The sequence below is a fragment of the Emydura macquarii genome, unplaced genomic scaffold, assembly GCF_026122565.2.
Source record: "Emydura macquarii macquarii isolate MOO-44397 ecotype Brisbane River unplaced genomic scaffold, CSIRO-AGI_Emac_v2 contig_691, whole genome shotgun sequence".
In the NCBI taxonomy this organism is placed as follows: Eukaryota; Metazoa; Chordata; order Testudines; family Chelidae; genus Emydura; species Emydura macquarii.
The window spans coordinates 17,446,831-17,461,975 of NW_027130828.1; the positions used below are offsets into that span (position 1 = coordinate 17,446,831).

General features: G+C 43.6%; 1 protein-coding gene across 4 annotated transcripts in view; it reads right to left on the reverse strand.

Annotated features, from left to right (window-relative positions):
• The window catches only part of EHMT1 (euchromatic histone lysine methyltransferase 1), a 159,601-nt gene that overhangs the window by 113,804 nt on the left and 30,652 nt on the right, over positions 1-15,145 (reverse strand). Inside the window, exon 1 of one of the 4 annotated variants that reach the window (XM_067542173.1) lies at positions 8,609-8,685. The exons of the other annotated variants lie outside the window; for them this stretch is intronic. Within the exon in view, the coding sequence (XP_067398274.1) occupies positions 8,609-8,641 (33 nt within the window). The 5' untranslated portion in view covers positions 8,642-8,685. Of the gene's footprint in view, positions 1-8,608; positions 8,686-15,145 lie in introns of those variants that run through there. 4 annotated transcript variants of the gene reach the window in all.

Here is a 15,145-nt window from a genome sequence, read left to right on the forward strand (position 1 = left end):
TAATAAACTATGTGTCTCAACTATAAAGACAGATCAAATACCCAACAGAGCATTCAAAATCACCTAAAACTAGTTATAAGGAAAGATTATGATCTGCTTAATTTGATTACTATAAATAATAAAAATAATTAGCACTTTTCATCTCTAAATCCCAAAGTGCTTTAAAAAAGGTGGAGATAATGAAACTTACCCATTTTACAGTTGGAAAAACTGAGGCACAGAGAAGAGGAAGGCCAAAAGTTTGAAAAGTGGCCGTGGGATACCTGGAGACTGTCTTGCAGTTCAGACTCCAGGGGTTGTAAATAGCAGAGTACACCAGAGTGCTGCACTGTAACACCCCCGTGTGGATGCTGGAAGCACAAACTAAAAGGTTCCTAGTTCGCATTAACAAAGTCCTCTTCAAGCAGGATTCTGTTAGTTCGAACTAGGGACCTTTTAGTTCATGCTCCCAGCACCTATCCGGGGGTGTTACAGTGCTGCACTCTGCGGCACTCTGTTATTCACACATCTGCAATCCAAACTGCAGGGTAATATAGACAAGTTCTTAGTTTAGTGTACTGAGCATGAGGATGGGTCTTTGGAGACCTGGAGTCTACTCCAGGCCCTGCCACTGATCCATTGTGTCACCTTGGGCATGTCACTTAGGCCAAAATCTAGGTCACTGCTTTTGGTTGCCCAATTTGAGATACCTTGAGTTTGACTCCAAAATTAAATGGGAATTGGGCATCTAACTCCTTTAAAAATCCTGGCCTTAATTATTTAAAAACAACAAGCATAAATATTACCAAACAGAAGTAGCAGCTATATTTTTTTTCTTTATATATTCCCTTCCCTCAAAATAACTTTTAGTTGATGAAAAAAACTCTACCAAAAAATGTATTTAATAAGTTTAACTTTTAATCACGGCACTTCTTTTTACGATAACCGTTGAACCAGTGTTTAAACCAGACTGGACCCTGCTGCTTTAGATGAATGTTGGGCCTGTGGTTAAAGCACAGGCTTAGGAATCAAGAGAAGTGGTTCTGTTCCTGATTCTGCCACATGCTCTGTCTTTTCTTGGCCAAAGTCAACTGTAGCCCAGTTTTCAAAAGCGGTCACTGAGGTTGGATGCCCAACTTTAGACGCCGTAGGCCTGATTTTCAGAAGTGCTGAGCACCCACTGGCCTGACTGGCACGTATGGAAGCTGCAAACGTGCAGCACCTCAAACTCAGGCCCCAGGTGTCTCAGATTGAGAATCCAAAAAAACCCAGAAGCACCCAAATTAGACCAATATTTTCAAAACTGGCCTCTCAAACTCTCAGTGCTTCAGTTTTCCCAGGTATGAAATACTACTATTCACCCACCACCCAGGAGAATCTGAAGCTTTATTTCTTGACATCTAGAGTAGCTTTGAGACCTTCAGATAGAAGATGCTAGATCAATGCAAAGTATTAGTAACGTTATTCTAAGCTTTCAGAGTGCTGTGCTAGGCAAAATGGCCATTTACTTTTGAAATGTTTTCAATTCAGCAAAGCAGCCTCTTGGTTATTACTTGCTTTCTCTCAGACACAGTAGCTCATATCTGTCCTTAGCGTAAATCCAGCAAAGTCAAAGGAGTTACACTGGAGTGAACTTAGTCTAGCGAGAAAAACAGCTCTTTCCCCGACTCTCATTGGGCAAGAAAAGTGGAAAGGCCCAGAGCTCAACAATGCAATGTTTTGTGCTACGCTCAGACTAGCTCTCCACGTGCTGAGCTTTACAACTCTATCTTGGGTTCTGGCCCTGAAGTATAATCCTGCATAGAGGGTTCGACTGATCTTTGGAACAAGGGGTCTGATTCTCTATTCACCTGCACCTTGTGTAGTCATTTACACCAGTGCGGAGTCGGAGTAAAATGCTACCATTCTAATTCGGTAGCATTTTACACCCCCTTTGTATAAGTGTGACTGCACAGAACGCATGGGAAATGGAGATCAGGCTCAATATCTTTTATGACAGGGAACCTACTAGCTGGTGTCATCAACGATATGATCACTCAGGCCTCAAACAAAATCAAGCCAGCTTGCTTTTTGTCCAGCAGTTGGGTAACATTTCCCAATTGGTGAGTGAAAGCTCTGCAGTTTCACAGGAAGCTTATTAGTAGCTGGATCATTTCTGTCATGTGCTAACTTGCCCTTGTCCAGAAAACCAGAACTAGCCATAGGGCTGGTCTACACTTAAAGCTTACAGAGGCACAGCTGTATCGGTATAGCTGTGCCGCTGTGAGAGCGCTTGTGTAGCCATGTGATGTCGATGGGAGAGAGCTATCCCACCCGCATGATAAAACCACCTAAAAGAGCATCAGTAGCTGTGCTGGCGGGAGAGCATCTCCTGCCGACATAGCGCTGTCCACACAAGCGCTTATGCCGGCAAAACTTATGTCGCTCAGTGGGGGGGGGGGTCCACACCCCTGAGCGACATAAGTTTTGCCAGCATGAGTGCTAGTGTAGACAAGGCCTGAATGAAGATATTTCAGACTCAGTTGACTGAATGGCTTTGCTCAATGTATACCTGTAGGCCTTTGATCTAATCACTCCTGTTATACTTAGGGGGTTAAATCTTGTCCTCACATACCCCATGAGGGGAGGATTTAGCCAATCAGAAAGATTCCCAGGACAGCCATCCTATTCCTACAGTCAGCACTAGAAAACAGGCAAACCAGAAACCTCCTCAGTGCAGTGAGGTGAGTGTTTTGTACCGCGTTACCATGGCACATTCATTAAGCTTCAGCACAGTCTGTGTGGTGATCTTTCCCCAAACAGGTTAATGTCAAGCTAAATACTGGCAGATCACCTTGCAAACATTATTTAGCTCCTTTATTGAGCCCCTGGTGTCTTTAGCTGTCACTAGAGAGCAACATCAACAAGGGAACTGCGAATCTGGGCTGGCAACACCTCACAGCCCCAGCTACACAAGAAAACGGGTTGATCCTGCCACCCTCATTTACATTAAGTGGTACTGTGCATTTACTCCACAGCTGTCCCACTGAAATCTCTGGGACAACTCGCAAAGTAAAGCACAACTCAGTATAGGGTTGGCAAAATGTGGTCCATAGTGAACACCTCTGTAGAAAGTAAAATAATCTTTTTCATTCTGTTCTGTGTATACTTTGTACCATTCATATGCCCATTCCACTTCATATGTGCATAGTCTGAACACTACAGGTCTTAAATAAGGCCCCAATCCTGCAAAAGGAAATCATGGAGGTGGACTCCGGGGCCCACCTAGAGCCCTAATCTAAGTCAACAGGGCTCCTCAGAGATGTCTGCCCACATCTCTCTCTCTCTCTCTGCAGGATTCAGGTTTAGGTGATCAGCAGATGTATGAGCTAGATGCAAATGTATTTTAAACCTTGACTGCTTGTAGGGAATCATCTTGTGGTTATGGGAGGGATTGCCGAGTAGCATTTTCCCTTTCTCTCCTTTTAAGGGGAGTAGGGGGAGGCCCACTCGAGCACATCATGATAACAACTATATCAACTCAGATGGTTATAATGGGAAAATCCCTTGGGCACCGCCATTACTGTGGTAGGATTTTTGATACTCCCTCTTCCTGATGTGCCTCAGATGTTGGTGTGAAACCTACAAGGGTGAATATTTACAGGTCAATAAACTGACATGCCTGGAGCTCCACACTTTTTTTTTAAATCCCCCTTTGGAAGGAATATTTTGAAAGATCAGTTTTAAGGCAATCTAAGATGCCTGTCATTTCAGAAAACATTCAATGATCTTCATCCATTCTGGAGTGAATAAAGCTTTGCTGGAATTGCTGTTAAAGGCTGCATATTACATATCTAATCTAAATATTCCCAGCTGCAGAGCAGACTGAAATGGATGTCATGAATCAAACAAGCCGCCTTCATCCATCCCAACACACAAACTGAAAACAAAAGAAACATGGCTCTTAGTCATAAATAATAAAAGTACATAAAAACCTTTATTTATCCCTGCTTCAGAATAATTCCAATGCCTCAGTGTGTAACGAAATGCTACCGCCACATCTTCATAAAGCAGAGCTATCTCTGCAGTGAGGGATGCTACTAAATCAGACAGTCTGTTCAGATCTAAATTGTGGAAAGAGGACACTCACATGCATGCTAAACAACGGAGAGACACACGTTGGTTTTTCACTCATTGATTTCTAGCACATTTTCATTTCTGTTGCAGCAATTTCTTTTATCCCTTACAATGCGACTATTATGCAGTTATGTTTAAACTTAGGCATCTCTCACTCTATTTGAGGAAAAGGAAGGGAAAATAGCCACTGTCACTTTGGTAATAAAAACTACATCCAAGTAAACTATGTACATAGCAGTGCTCCATCAGGATCACTATGGATTTAAAGTTTCTGAATCCTAGTCACTGGAGGTTTTGAAGAACAGGTTAGATAAACAGCTGTCTGGGATGATCTAGATTTACTTGGTCCTGCTCCAGCACAGGGAGCTGGACTCGATGACCTCTTGAGGTCCCTTCTAGCTCCACATTTCTATGATTCTATGTTAGCCCATGCACTGATATTCTGCATCTTGCCATGCAAAATATTAAGCCAGGTTCTCGGTCCGATCTACAGAATGCATTGAGAAGGGTGATAGCCTAAGGTTTGGCTAAGGCAGTTGTTCCATTACGTATTCCACCCAGGCAGCCATTTTCAGTGTCCCGTTACATCAGAACCTAGCTCATAGTGCCTATCAATGTCATACTTCCTATCCAAGCAAACTCTCCCGCTGCCTGGTTCCCAAAATCCCCTGTAAATGTTACATTCCTTGAAATCAGGGGTACCTCCTGAGAGGGGAAAAGTTTTTAAATTGTGCCTGTCTTTTCACTGCAAAAAAGAGGTGCATGTTTTACATCAGGATAGCTCACATGTGATAGCTAGCTCAATACAAAATCCCAACAGAGAGAAGGCACTGTAGTTTTTACCTTGATGTTGCTAGTTAAGTTAAACCCCAGGTCAGATGTACAGTGTTGACCTACACTAGCTACATCGAGGTCAAACTTACCTATATCTTGTCTCTACTAAGATATCACACTGAGATAGCTATTTCACATTTGCCACCTTGACGTAAAAATACAACTCTTTTAGCAGTCAAGACATAGCCAAAGATCGTAGTAGTCATTTTATAGTGTTAGAGACATGCTACTGTCATGCCCTAGGAAGCATGAGTTACACAGAATATGTATTCACTAGCCCAGAGTATAATCCTCCTAAACTCTCTTTCCACATGGCTATTCACATGCTTTATCAGGGACTCTAAGCATCAAAACATTACTCAGCCAGCTGTAGTGTCTTAAATGACAGGAACCTCCTGCCTCCACAGGGGGTCACGTTGGGGGGAGGGCAGGGTCATCCCTCCCCAGTCCAATGCCAGGACAATTTTCAGATTTATTTTTTCAAACAGCCAAATCACCATTTAATCACAGGTTCACATGATGGATAAAGCAAACATCCTGTTACATAATACAGGGGTAAGTTATTAGGTCTTGCTTCTCCCCCTCCCACCTCCTTTGCCCTTTTCATCCATTCTCCACCTTTTTGTCTGTATCTTTAAGTGTCTTTTCTTCAATCTTTTTTTAACATCTGTGCTTTCTCTTGGACTAGTTGGTCTATAACTGTTCATCCCCTTAAATGCTTCAGTGCATTTCTCTTCTTCCTCATCTCTCTTAGGACCAGTTTTTATTTTTCTGATCTGGCCTCTCTTCCCCTGTCTATTTTAACCTTCTTTTCCCCTCTCCCCCAATGCCATTCTTTCTCTCTCTCCCTGCTCCATCTCTAATCCTCTTCCTATAGATCCTTTCGGGTGGTAGTAGTTGGAGCACAGATCATGCTTGTTGAAAATGCAGGGGACAAAGGTGCCTGGACAGCAGAGTTAATTGGTAGATGCCACCTTCCAAAAACAGGTGAGCTTGCTTGAAAACTTTGCCAAATCCCATCCTAGTCTCAGAAACCGTAAAATCCGTACCACCAAACACATATACACACTCCTGTATGCCAGCCAGGGAGCAGGAAGCCCAGCTTACTAGACCTGTATCCCACTCTCTGTATATGTGCAGGATTCCAAAAAACATTCCTTTCCCAAATGTAACCTAAGGATAGACACAGATCTTCCTCCTCGTTAAATGTCCAAACAGCAGAGTGTGTGTGTTTGGCCAGGGAAATAGGAGGAAGGGCTCCTTGCTTTTTTAAAGCTCTTCCAACCTCTTTCCCTTTAAGCGAATGAACAGCCACTAGAAAGAGCTTGTTATACCAGAATGATTATCCCACTGTATTTATATCAGTATATGTCCCCATGCAGACACACTATTCTGGAATTAAAGTGACTTTATTCCAATATAATCACTTCACTTATAAAACCATGCTTTATCCCAGTATAACTATAGTAGAATAATTATCTTACTGTAAACTATGCTGGAAAATTTCCCTAAAAATTGGTGGAGAAAATGAATTTTGGAATTAAAATCTCCCATCAAAAAAAAGCCTTTTTAAAATTCGGATCCTTGGAAATGCAGAGTTCCTGTTCATTTATATTTGTCTGGATTCTGCTAGGTCACAGTCCCTACCTCTTACATCATATGTTTTAACTCACAGGCACAGGCAATGTCAGTATCCCACCCACCCCCCTCTGTAGCCTATAAAGATTCCAGGTGACAGTGCCTAGGCCGTCTCATTAAACACTCCAGCACTCATATTTATTCTGTAAAGGTGAAGAACATTCAGATGCAGAAGGCCCATGCAAGACAACATCTAAGCCTCACATTGTCCCTGTGGGGGGAGGGCAGAATGGCCATGCAATGTGTGTGTGCATATCCTGATCCCCTGTGCACCCTGGGCTCAATTCTACCAGGTGAAGAGCACTTTAAGGAGGATTGTTCACATGCTTGAAGTTAAGCACCTGCTGAAAGTGGTTTGCTGGACTGGAGCAAATAAAACCAGCCGTTTGCAGAAGCCAGCTCCATGCTTGGGGGCTCTCCAGCAAACCTGATTAGGATGGCAGGGAGGGACTACTACCTTGGCACTTGGATACAGTAACCAGAACTCCCACATGGGGGCATGGATAGGCTGTGACCACTTACCAGTCTGCAGACTGGAAAAGCAGTTATGCCTGCCCTCATGTCTCTGGGGTGAATTTGGTCCCTCCCCCATCCCCAGCGGCATTCCCAGCACAAAGCCCAATTAATTGTGGTTTGTGTGGTGTGCAGGAGGAAGAGGGGAGATGGGAGGGATGAATTTCAGCCAGCACCCTTGCAGAACCTATGCATCCGTCACAGGAAAGCATCAGTGCTCCAAAGTCCACTGCTCTGATGCATTTCAGAGCCATCAAGAAGAATCCTTTGACAGGCTGAAACCTATTTCCCTCCTGAAGGCTGAGCTGGCTTCCTTCCCCACCCTCCATTGAGCGCTGGCTTGTTATTGCAAGTTTTATTGAAAAATTTATACCATCGCCAGGGGTCTTATATTATATATATATATTAAAAAAACCCACTAATTGATTTTTCAGCATTACGACTTAGCAACCTGATTTGTTATTGTAGGGTTGCTCATGAGATCTAGGCTACTGAGGCCAATTTTTAAATAAAAAAAAAATAAATAAAAAGGAAATGGCACTGATGCTTTATTTATTTATTTTAATGCAAACCCTCCAATAGCAAGAATTACACGGCATTTTAAGACAGAAGGAGAAAAAAAACACATCAGATTATGGGCCTATTGACCTTACACGGTGCCCCTTTTAAGTCAGAGCGATCACACAACCAACTGAAGGGGTGCGAATGCTATAAACTCACAGACGAGGCAGTGGCAACATAATGCTGTAACACTATTCTAGAATGATGCTATATAAGAAACTGCTCAGACTTTTCATCTAGATGCCCATTTTAATACAATGTAATCTGAAAACCAAGGCAAAAATCCAAGATAAGGACACAACTTTTTTTTAAATGGGCCTATATATCACGACTACCCTAATTTCTATCTGAAAAAAAACAAAATAATAAACAAAACTATTTCTGAATTCTGGAAAAAGTAAATAGTCCTCAAAATGCGACGCAACAAATCCACTCAGCTCTAATCTTCTCTCCATATTATACATTATGAATGTATCCCAAGGCACTGTGGTTTGTAAGCTGCATTTCATGGCTCTCTTTGCCTACCTACTTCGACACTCAGAAAGACGACGTGTTGCCTTAATTCTGCTGCATTAAAAAGAGAAAGACTTGGTGGAACTTACCACAGGCAATTAAAAAAAAAAAAAAAAAAAAAATCAACTGACTTTGCAATTCCTGGCCTTACCTGCTCTGAAGTAGCACATGAAAAGGCAATATTTCCAACAGCAGCAGCATGCAAGCAAAAGGCAGCACCTTGGAAATGACACCTTACGCAGCATAAATGAAAAGTGCAAAGGTTCCACGCTCCAAGAACTAGCCTGGCCTTCAGCAGAGCAGATAAAATATCAGAGAGACAAACTACTGATATGTGCTGCTAAGCCATTTAAGTTTAGAGAAGCATTTCCTCTAAGACAGTCTTTAGGAAACCCCAAAGGACTGAAGAAACAGCAGTAAAAACCTCTTAAATAAAGCACGACAGGGTCCATACCTCTTTGGCTGTGCTGGCTTTTAAGATTTTCATCAAGGATTTCAGAGGCCTACACTGGTCTGTCCATGAGTTCCAAGCCCAGGGTAGGTGCTGAGGAGCATGCTCAGTGAGAGCTTTCTTACAATGCTCCACAGCTTCATTCAGCTCATGGCACTGCAGTTGTGCTAGCCAGCTGAAGAGGAAGTGAGTGGAAGCAAGGTGCAGGAGATACCGTGTTACTCTTTGGGTGTTGCAGGGGGAAAGGAAGCAAATATTTCCCTGCCAAACGGAGCACCGGGACAGTTTTAAGCTCCAGATCATGTCTCGGACTAAATGAAGAGATTGATCATTAAGTGATTAAACCGTGCAAACATTTTGCTTGCGTGTTCCGACTGCCACATTTAATATTTCAAACAACAGCGAGGCCAATATTATTGCTTAATTTAACGTAACTGTTCAATTCTATAACTCGGATACATTTCCAACAGATTCAACCACAGAATCATCCACATTTTATGGAGGATTTGGCACTATTCAAAGCCAAACAGATTTTAGCAATATTTGTAGGCCATAAATTCTTTCAAAGGAAGAGGGGGGGAAGAAAACCCAATTGTAATGACTCTGCATTCCCTACATTAGAGCCTTTTTGAATTTTAAGTGCAGATTAAAACCCCTAAATATTTAGTGCCATTATAATTCAGCAACATCTGGACAATTTTCTTTGCCTTGTAAAAGATTTTAGCCAGCTTTCTCTGAGACTCAGTCCATGTTGTTCACACAGAAAAGGCTCCTTTTACATTTGCATGCTTCAGTCAGATTCTGTAGTTTCTATGCCAACATGCATTTGTAATTCTTTAAAAAGAGCATTTGGGGGGAGAAAAGAGCTTGAAACATGTTAAGAGATTTTTTTTTTTTCTGTCCAGGGCATCCATCCCCTATTTTCTCTGAGCCCTGGTAGCCTTAAAAAGGCCATGAAGCCATGATCTTAGCCATTTGAACATTTCCACCTGCTTTAAAGTGCAGTAGCAACTCAGAAATCGGAAAACAAAGTTTATTCAATCAGTCTGGGTTTTCCAAAAAATTAGTATTCCTGCTCTCTAGCCAGGAGTTTGGAACTGCCAACAACTGTACACTAGTGAATCCTGATGAGATAGCTCTGTGTTAAGAGTGACTGTGGCCACAATCCTGCAATTTGAACCATGTGGGTAGACCCCAGTACCACCGCGCTGACTTCACTGGAACTCTATGTGCCTATAAGGATCCCCCTGTCCAGAACAGACTGCAGAATCAGGGCCTATGCAACTTCTCAAACTCAAATGAAAAGTACTGAGAGGCAAACAGCAGCTGTTGAAATATTGCTGGGAAACACTGTAGTTTGTTTTTTTAACTAGTCATAAGCAACACCCCCGCCACACCCTGCACACAACTCTAATTTTATAGTCAGCAGTCATGCTCAGAACGATGCAGAACTGTAAGGGTAAAGGTGCAGCTGCCATGGAGACAAAGACACGCACAACCAGGGGAAAAAAAACAGCTTAAGAAAATCATGGAGATATGTATCACCGCACTTGGGGGGGAAAAAAGCTTCTGAATGCACTATCACGGTGGTTTTCTGTTTCACCTAAAGTTCATGCATAGTATGTGGTAATGCCTTCAGATCTATTCTTATAACACAGAGATGCCAAGAACTCATTAAGAAGGCACCCACTGGAAAAATACACAGGCTAGATGGCTAAGCCTGGAGGAGAGTTGAAATGGGCCTTTCCCAAAGATATGCAGAATCGACATGACTGTTTTTTTAACAAGGAATCTCTTGCTGTTCATTAAGACGAGAAGCTGCATGGACAGGACTAGCAGGTTTCCCTGTCTACCAGGATGTCTGACAATGTCCTCACCTTTGGGGTTTGGGGAGAGAAAGAGCAGAATGCCATGTCTGGTGATCCATTTCAAGGACCACAGTAGTTAGTGATGGAAAAGATCTATTGTATCCTCCAAACCATTCCCTCTGCATGAGTGGAGCATTGTCCCTTAGCACAGGAAGCGTCAGACTGTAAACTGCTGCTATGATCAGTGTGAGCCATGAGACCAAGAGGAAGTACTCCTGGGCACCCAGCAGTAGTAAACTCCTCCCACTGACTTCAGCTGGAGTTTTCAGTGTGCCAAGCATGCAGAGTGGGTCCCTCTAAATTTGGATGGCAGGGGAGCTAATAATAATGAGAAGCTTTGGTTGACTACAGGATCAACAATAGCATTCGAAATATCGCATACGTGTAGGACCCGACTGGCTTTGTAGACTAATGCCACTTCATTGTGTGCTAGCCCCATTACATTTTTTATTCCTTCCTATGCTGATGAAAGAAACATACTTAGGATGGAAGTTTATTTCTTTACAGGGTATGCACCTGTCATCCCAGAATAATGAGCAATGCTGCAGATCGGGGAACCCAGTCTGGCCTCCCTCAGGATGAAGAGTGTGCAGCTGTATTATAAATCCTGCAATATTCAGGTTTTTAAATAACACCTGCAAAGCTTCAGAGCTTTGGGGATGTTTGTGAGTGGGAACAGGGAAAGCAAATATGTGGAGATATATATATTGCAACTGCATCTACATAGACAGTCAAGTCAAGCGTGTTAGTTTAAGTGTCTTAAGCATTCAACAGCTGAGGGAACAGCATTGGACAAGTCCAGGAGGGAACCAGGCACCGCTTGTTGATGGGTGCACCTAAATGTGCGGCCTAAATCTTCTAACTGGCCACAGGGGCAAAAAGGAGAATCACGATCATTCCACTTCTGAAGCAATTGATTTCTACCCAAAGATGGAATGAAAGGTCAAAACCAGGGGGATGGACTGTGGATCTGTAATGAGGTAGGCACTGGCTATGTTTGCAGCTTGTTCTTGCCCCTTAATATACTCCCTGGAACTGATATCAAGGTTCCTTAGGGGAACTCTCCTAGTGCCATGCCTTGAGCTGAGACAGCGGCTCAGTGGATTAAAGACATCTTTAAACAGGGATAGATGTGGTATGTCTTGCACCCTATGGAGCAAATTCTGCAAGATGACTTGTTGCCTGTTGTCCGGAGAGGAGATATTGGCAGCCAAGCAAGGTTGGTCAGTCTCATGGCACCTGTTATTCTATTCATGATTTCATGCAGCTGACAGTCTACTAGTCCTGGGTGAAGAGCCGAGTCACACCGTGCAGCAATACTCTGCTACAGAATAGCAGAAAGCAAGCCTAGAATTCCTTAGTCCCCCCGCACTGGCTCCCCAGATAGAACCAGCTTTACATGAGTGGATCAGAGATCAGAGTCAAGCTCAGAGAGTGCTGGTACCACTATATAGGCCTATATAGAAAACAGACAGAGTAGGAGAGTGGCAGCAACATTAAGTCGACACAACAGGACAGGAGTATCACAGTGGGGTGGTGTTTCTCCACTGGACTAGTAATGGGACCCAGTTAGCCAAAGCAGGTGCAACAGTGAAGCACCATGAAAAACTTGGAAGAGAGGTACCTGTAAAACACTGGGCCTTTCAAAAGACTATTGAAGGTTGAAAGGGACACAAGCTAGGGTCCTGAGAAAGCCAATGGTGCCCCGCCCATGTTGACTACTACCATCCACCCTCTCCATTTTATGTTTTGCACATGGCAAAATGTACGATCCATTTTGGTTAAAACAAATCTCTGGTCTTCCAGGATCTTTGCTGTGAAATTCATAAACTTTGACATTTCACCGTGGCATGATCCTCTCTTAATAGGCATACCTTCCAACTGTAACCCCTGGGGGTTTAGAGAGCATGGCACCTTTAAAACCTCATCCCGAGGAAGTGCTGGTTGTTCCAGGGGGAGAGGCATCGAGAGCGGGAGAGGATAGGGCAGTGTGTGTGTCTGTAGCTCCAAACAAGAGGACCTACAGCGAGCAGGCCTCATGTACCAAAGCAACCAAGAACCAGCCTGAAACCCGGGAGGGACAGAGCAGCCAGTAAGGATAGGAGCTAGGAGCAGCACCGTGCCAGGAAGGAATCATATGAGAAGGACAAACTGGAGCTGGAGCCAGTATCACCATCACCCACAACTGCCTGGGGCCAACAGCAGTGGAGCCTGTGACTTTGCGTTGGGAATAAGGAAGGAGGTTGTAGCTAGTTGAGTGGGGAGGCGGTTACTCTGTGTGGGTTTGCAGACAGCAGCAGAAGAAGGCATCTGAAGGGCTTCTTGGGGAAAGTTTACTGGTGTGGAAGACGATCAGGAGCACCCAAGACTCGCTGCTGGACTGGAACTCCAGCCAGGATTCCTAATCTCGGAGTCTAGATGTATTGCTCAGCATCTGGACCTCATGTTGGGTGTAACCCTGTTTTACTGCTCTCCCTATCTTTTTCCCGTTTTTCTCCATTCATCCTTCTATAAATAAATATTTCCCTTTCCTATATTCATTGTATCATTCCGGGGTGCATATGTGTTTACTCCACGGGGTTTGGAACAGCTGCCCTTGGGGTAGAAGGACATTTCCCTGCTGCATTCCTCTGCGTGCCTCTTTTTGGCCAAAGCTGCCCTGCAGAGTGGACCCCATGTTGGTTACACAAAAGTATTTTTGACAATAACACACCACATACAGATCATATCTTTAAAGCAAAACTCTGCATGGCTTATAGATTCAGCCTTCAACTTATGTATCAGGAACATTTAAAATATACGGCCTGTGAGTCAGATCCTCAGCTGATATAAATCAGGGTAGCAGCGTTGACCTCAATGGAACTATGTTGGTTTACATTAGCAGGGAAACTGGCCCTGTGTTTAACTAAGGGACTAATCCTGAAACACTGAAGTCAATGGGAGCTTTCCTGTTGAATTCAATGGGAGCAGGAGCAGACCATGCAATTGTAAATTCCGCAGGGCTGGGACAAGGTCTTCCTCAAAGTTTGTTAAGTGTCAAGCACATCAACAGCGCTCAACAAGTCACCATCATCTTAAGCACCAAAAGAATAAACAGAATCGGACAGCTTTATGCTGCAACATATCCCTTGAGGACTTCAGAAGGGGAAGGAGAGAGTTCTGTCGTAACATGCTATGCAGACCAATTTTAAATCACTCTTCGGCAAAATAGAAAGCCACTAGGAGCCTTGTTAATTAACTGTCTCGCTCGTTTTATGTCTTTAAATGTAAATAAAAGACCACCCCAAGATCTATCCTGAATGAAGAGGGTGGACATTTGTTCTCCCATACATGGTGACAGTGCCAAATTTTGGATGGAAGTGCAAGGGATTCTCACCTGTGCTGTTGGGCTGATGGAAATGCTCCTGGGCCCTGGAGTCTTTGTGCCCAGTGGGTCCCTTATGGGATTATTGCAGCAGCCTCGTAAAACAATTACTACAAGTTGGACTAAGTGCGATGGAAAGATCACGGAAGTGAATTAACTCCGACCCTGCTCCTTACTATGAAGGATTACTTCCAGCACTTTGGGACAGCCTCACAATAAGGGGAGGTGGAAACACACAACAGATACGAGGGATTTATTGCCATGTGGTTTCTTGGTACCCTTCTGTGTTACACTGTGTTGGAGCTACCAAGGCTCTGTCCTTGCTGCCTTCTGATCAACCGGCGAGGTGAGGAGGGAAGTTTCAGACCAGCCTCAGCCCTGGTGTAAGTGAATATCTCCAATGAATTCAGTGATGATGCACCCGCTTATACCAGGTCTGAATTCAGCCCCTTGTGCGTAATGCTGATGGGGAAAGTGAATGGCTTTGGACAAACGACCCCCGTTCATTACCTTCTTCTCGCCTATCCTCATACCAGTCGTGCCTTGGATCTGACAGTATTCACAATTTTAAATTTTCTACAAATGTAAAGCTCAGCACAGTCCGAAATGGGCAGAAACCACCAATGTGTATTAGGATTAACATTTTGACTGGAATATAAACTAAGGCACTCCTGGCAAGTGCAATGATACAGGCCCGAGTGCTTAGCATTGGTGGCGGGCAGGAAGCTGATCATATCAGGCACAAGAAGCCTTGTTTGCCATTTAGTAGCAATGCTGTTTGTTCAGCCCATGCATCATTCTGTCCTGTGCTGAACTTAATCTCGTGGCAAAGGCAGGAGGAAATTGGGATGTGGCCGTTTGGGTTAGGAATTAATCTAAATGGCAAAATGGAGGGGCTGAGTCTCTTCTCAGTTGCACCTGTCTGAATCTGGAGTCACTCCATAGATGTCAATGGAGATACACTGGTGTAAATTCCAGAGTAAAAGCATTCCTAAACAAGGAGAACAAAATTTAGCAGCAGGATCAATGACAATATGACCCAAGATAAAGATGAAATTCTCCTATTCACCACACATGCACACACGTATTTCTCTGCAATAGCTACTCTCATCACTAAATATGATGACAGTGCTTTTGATCTTTGCAAAGAAGCCATACAGGATTTTGCTGTAGTGAGGAGGTAATGCTCCCAGTGCAGATGAGCAATCACGTGATATTTAACAGATATTTAAGAGCCAGGTATGATACGCAGTAAATGTCTCATTGTCCAGTGACAGCTCACTGAAGTTGTTTAATGCAGCTGAACTG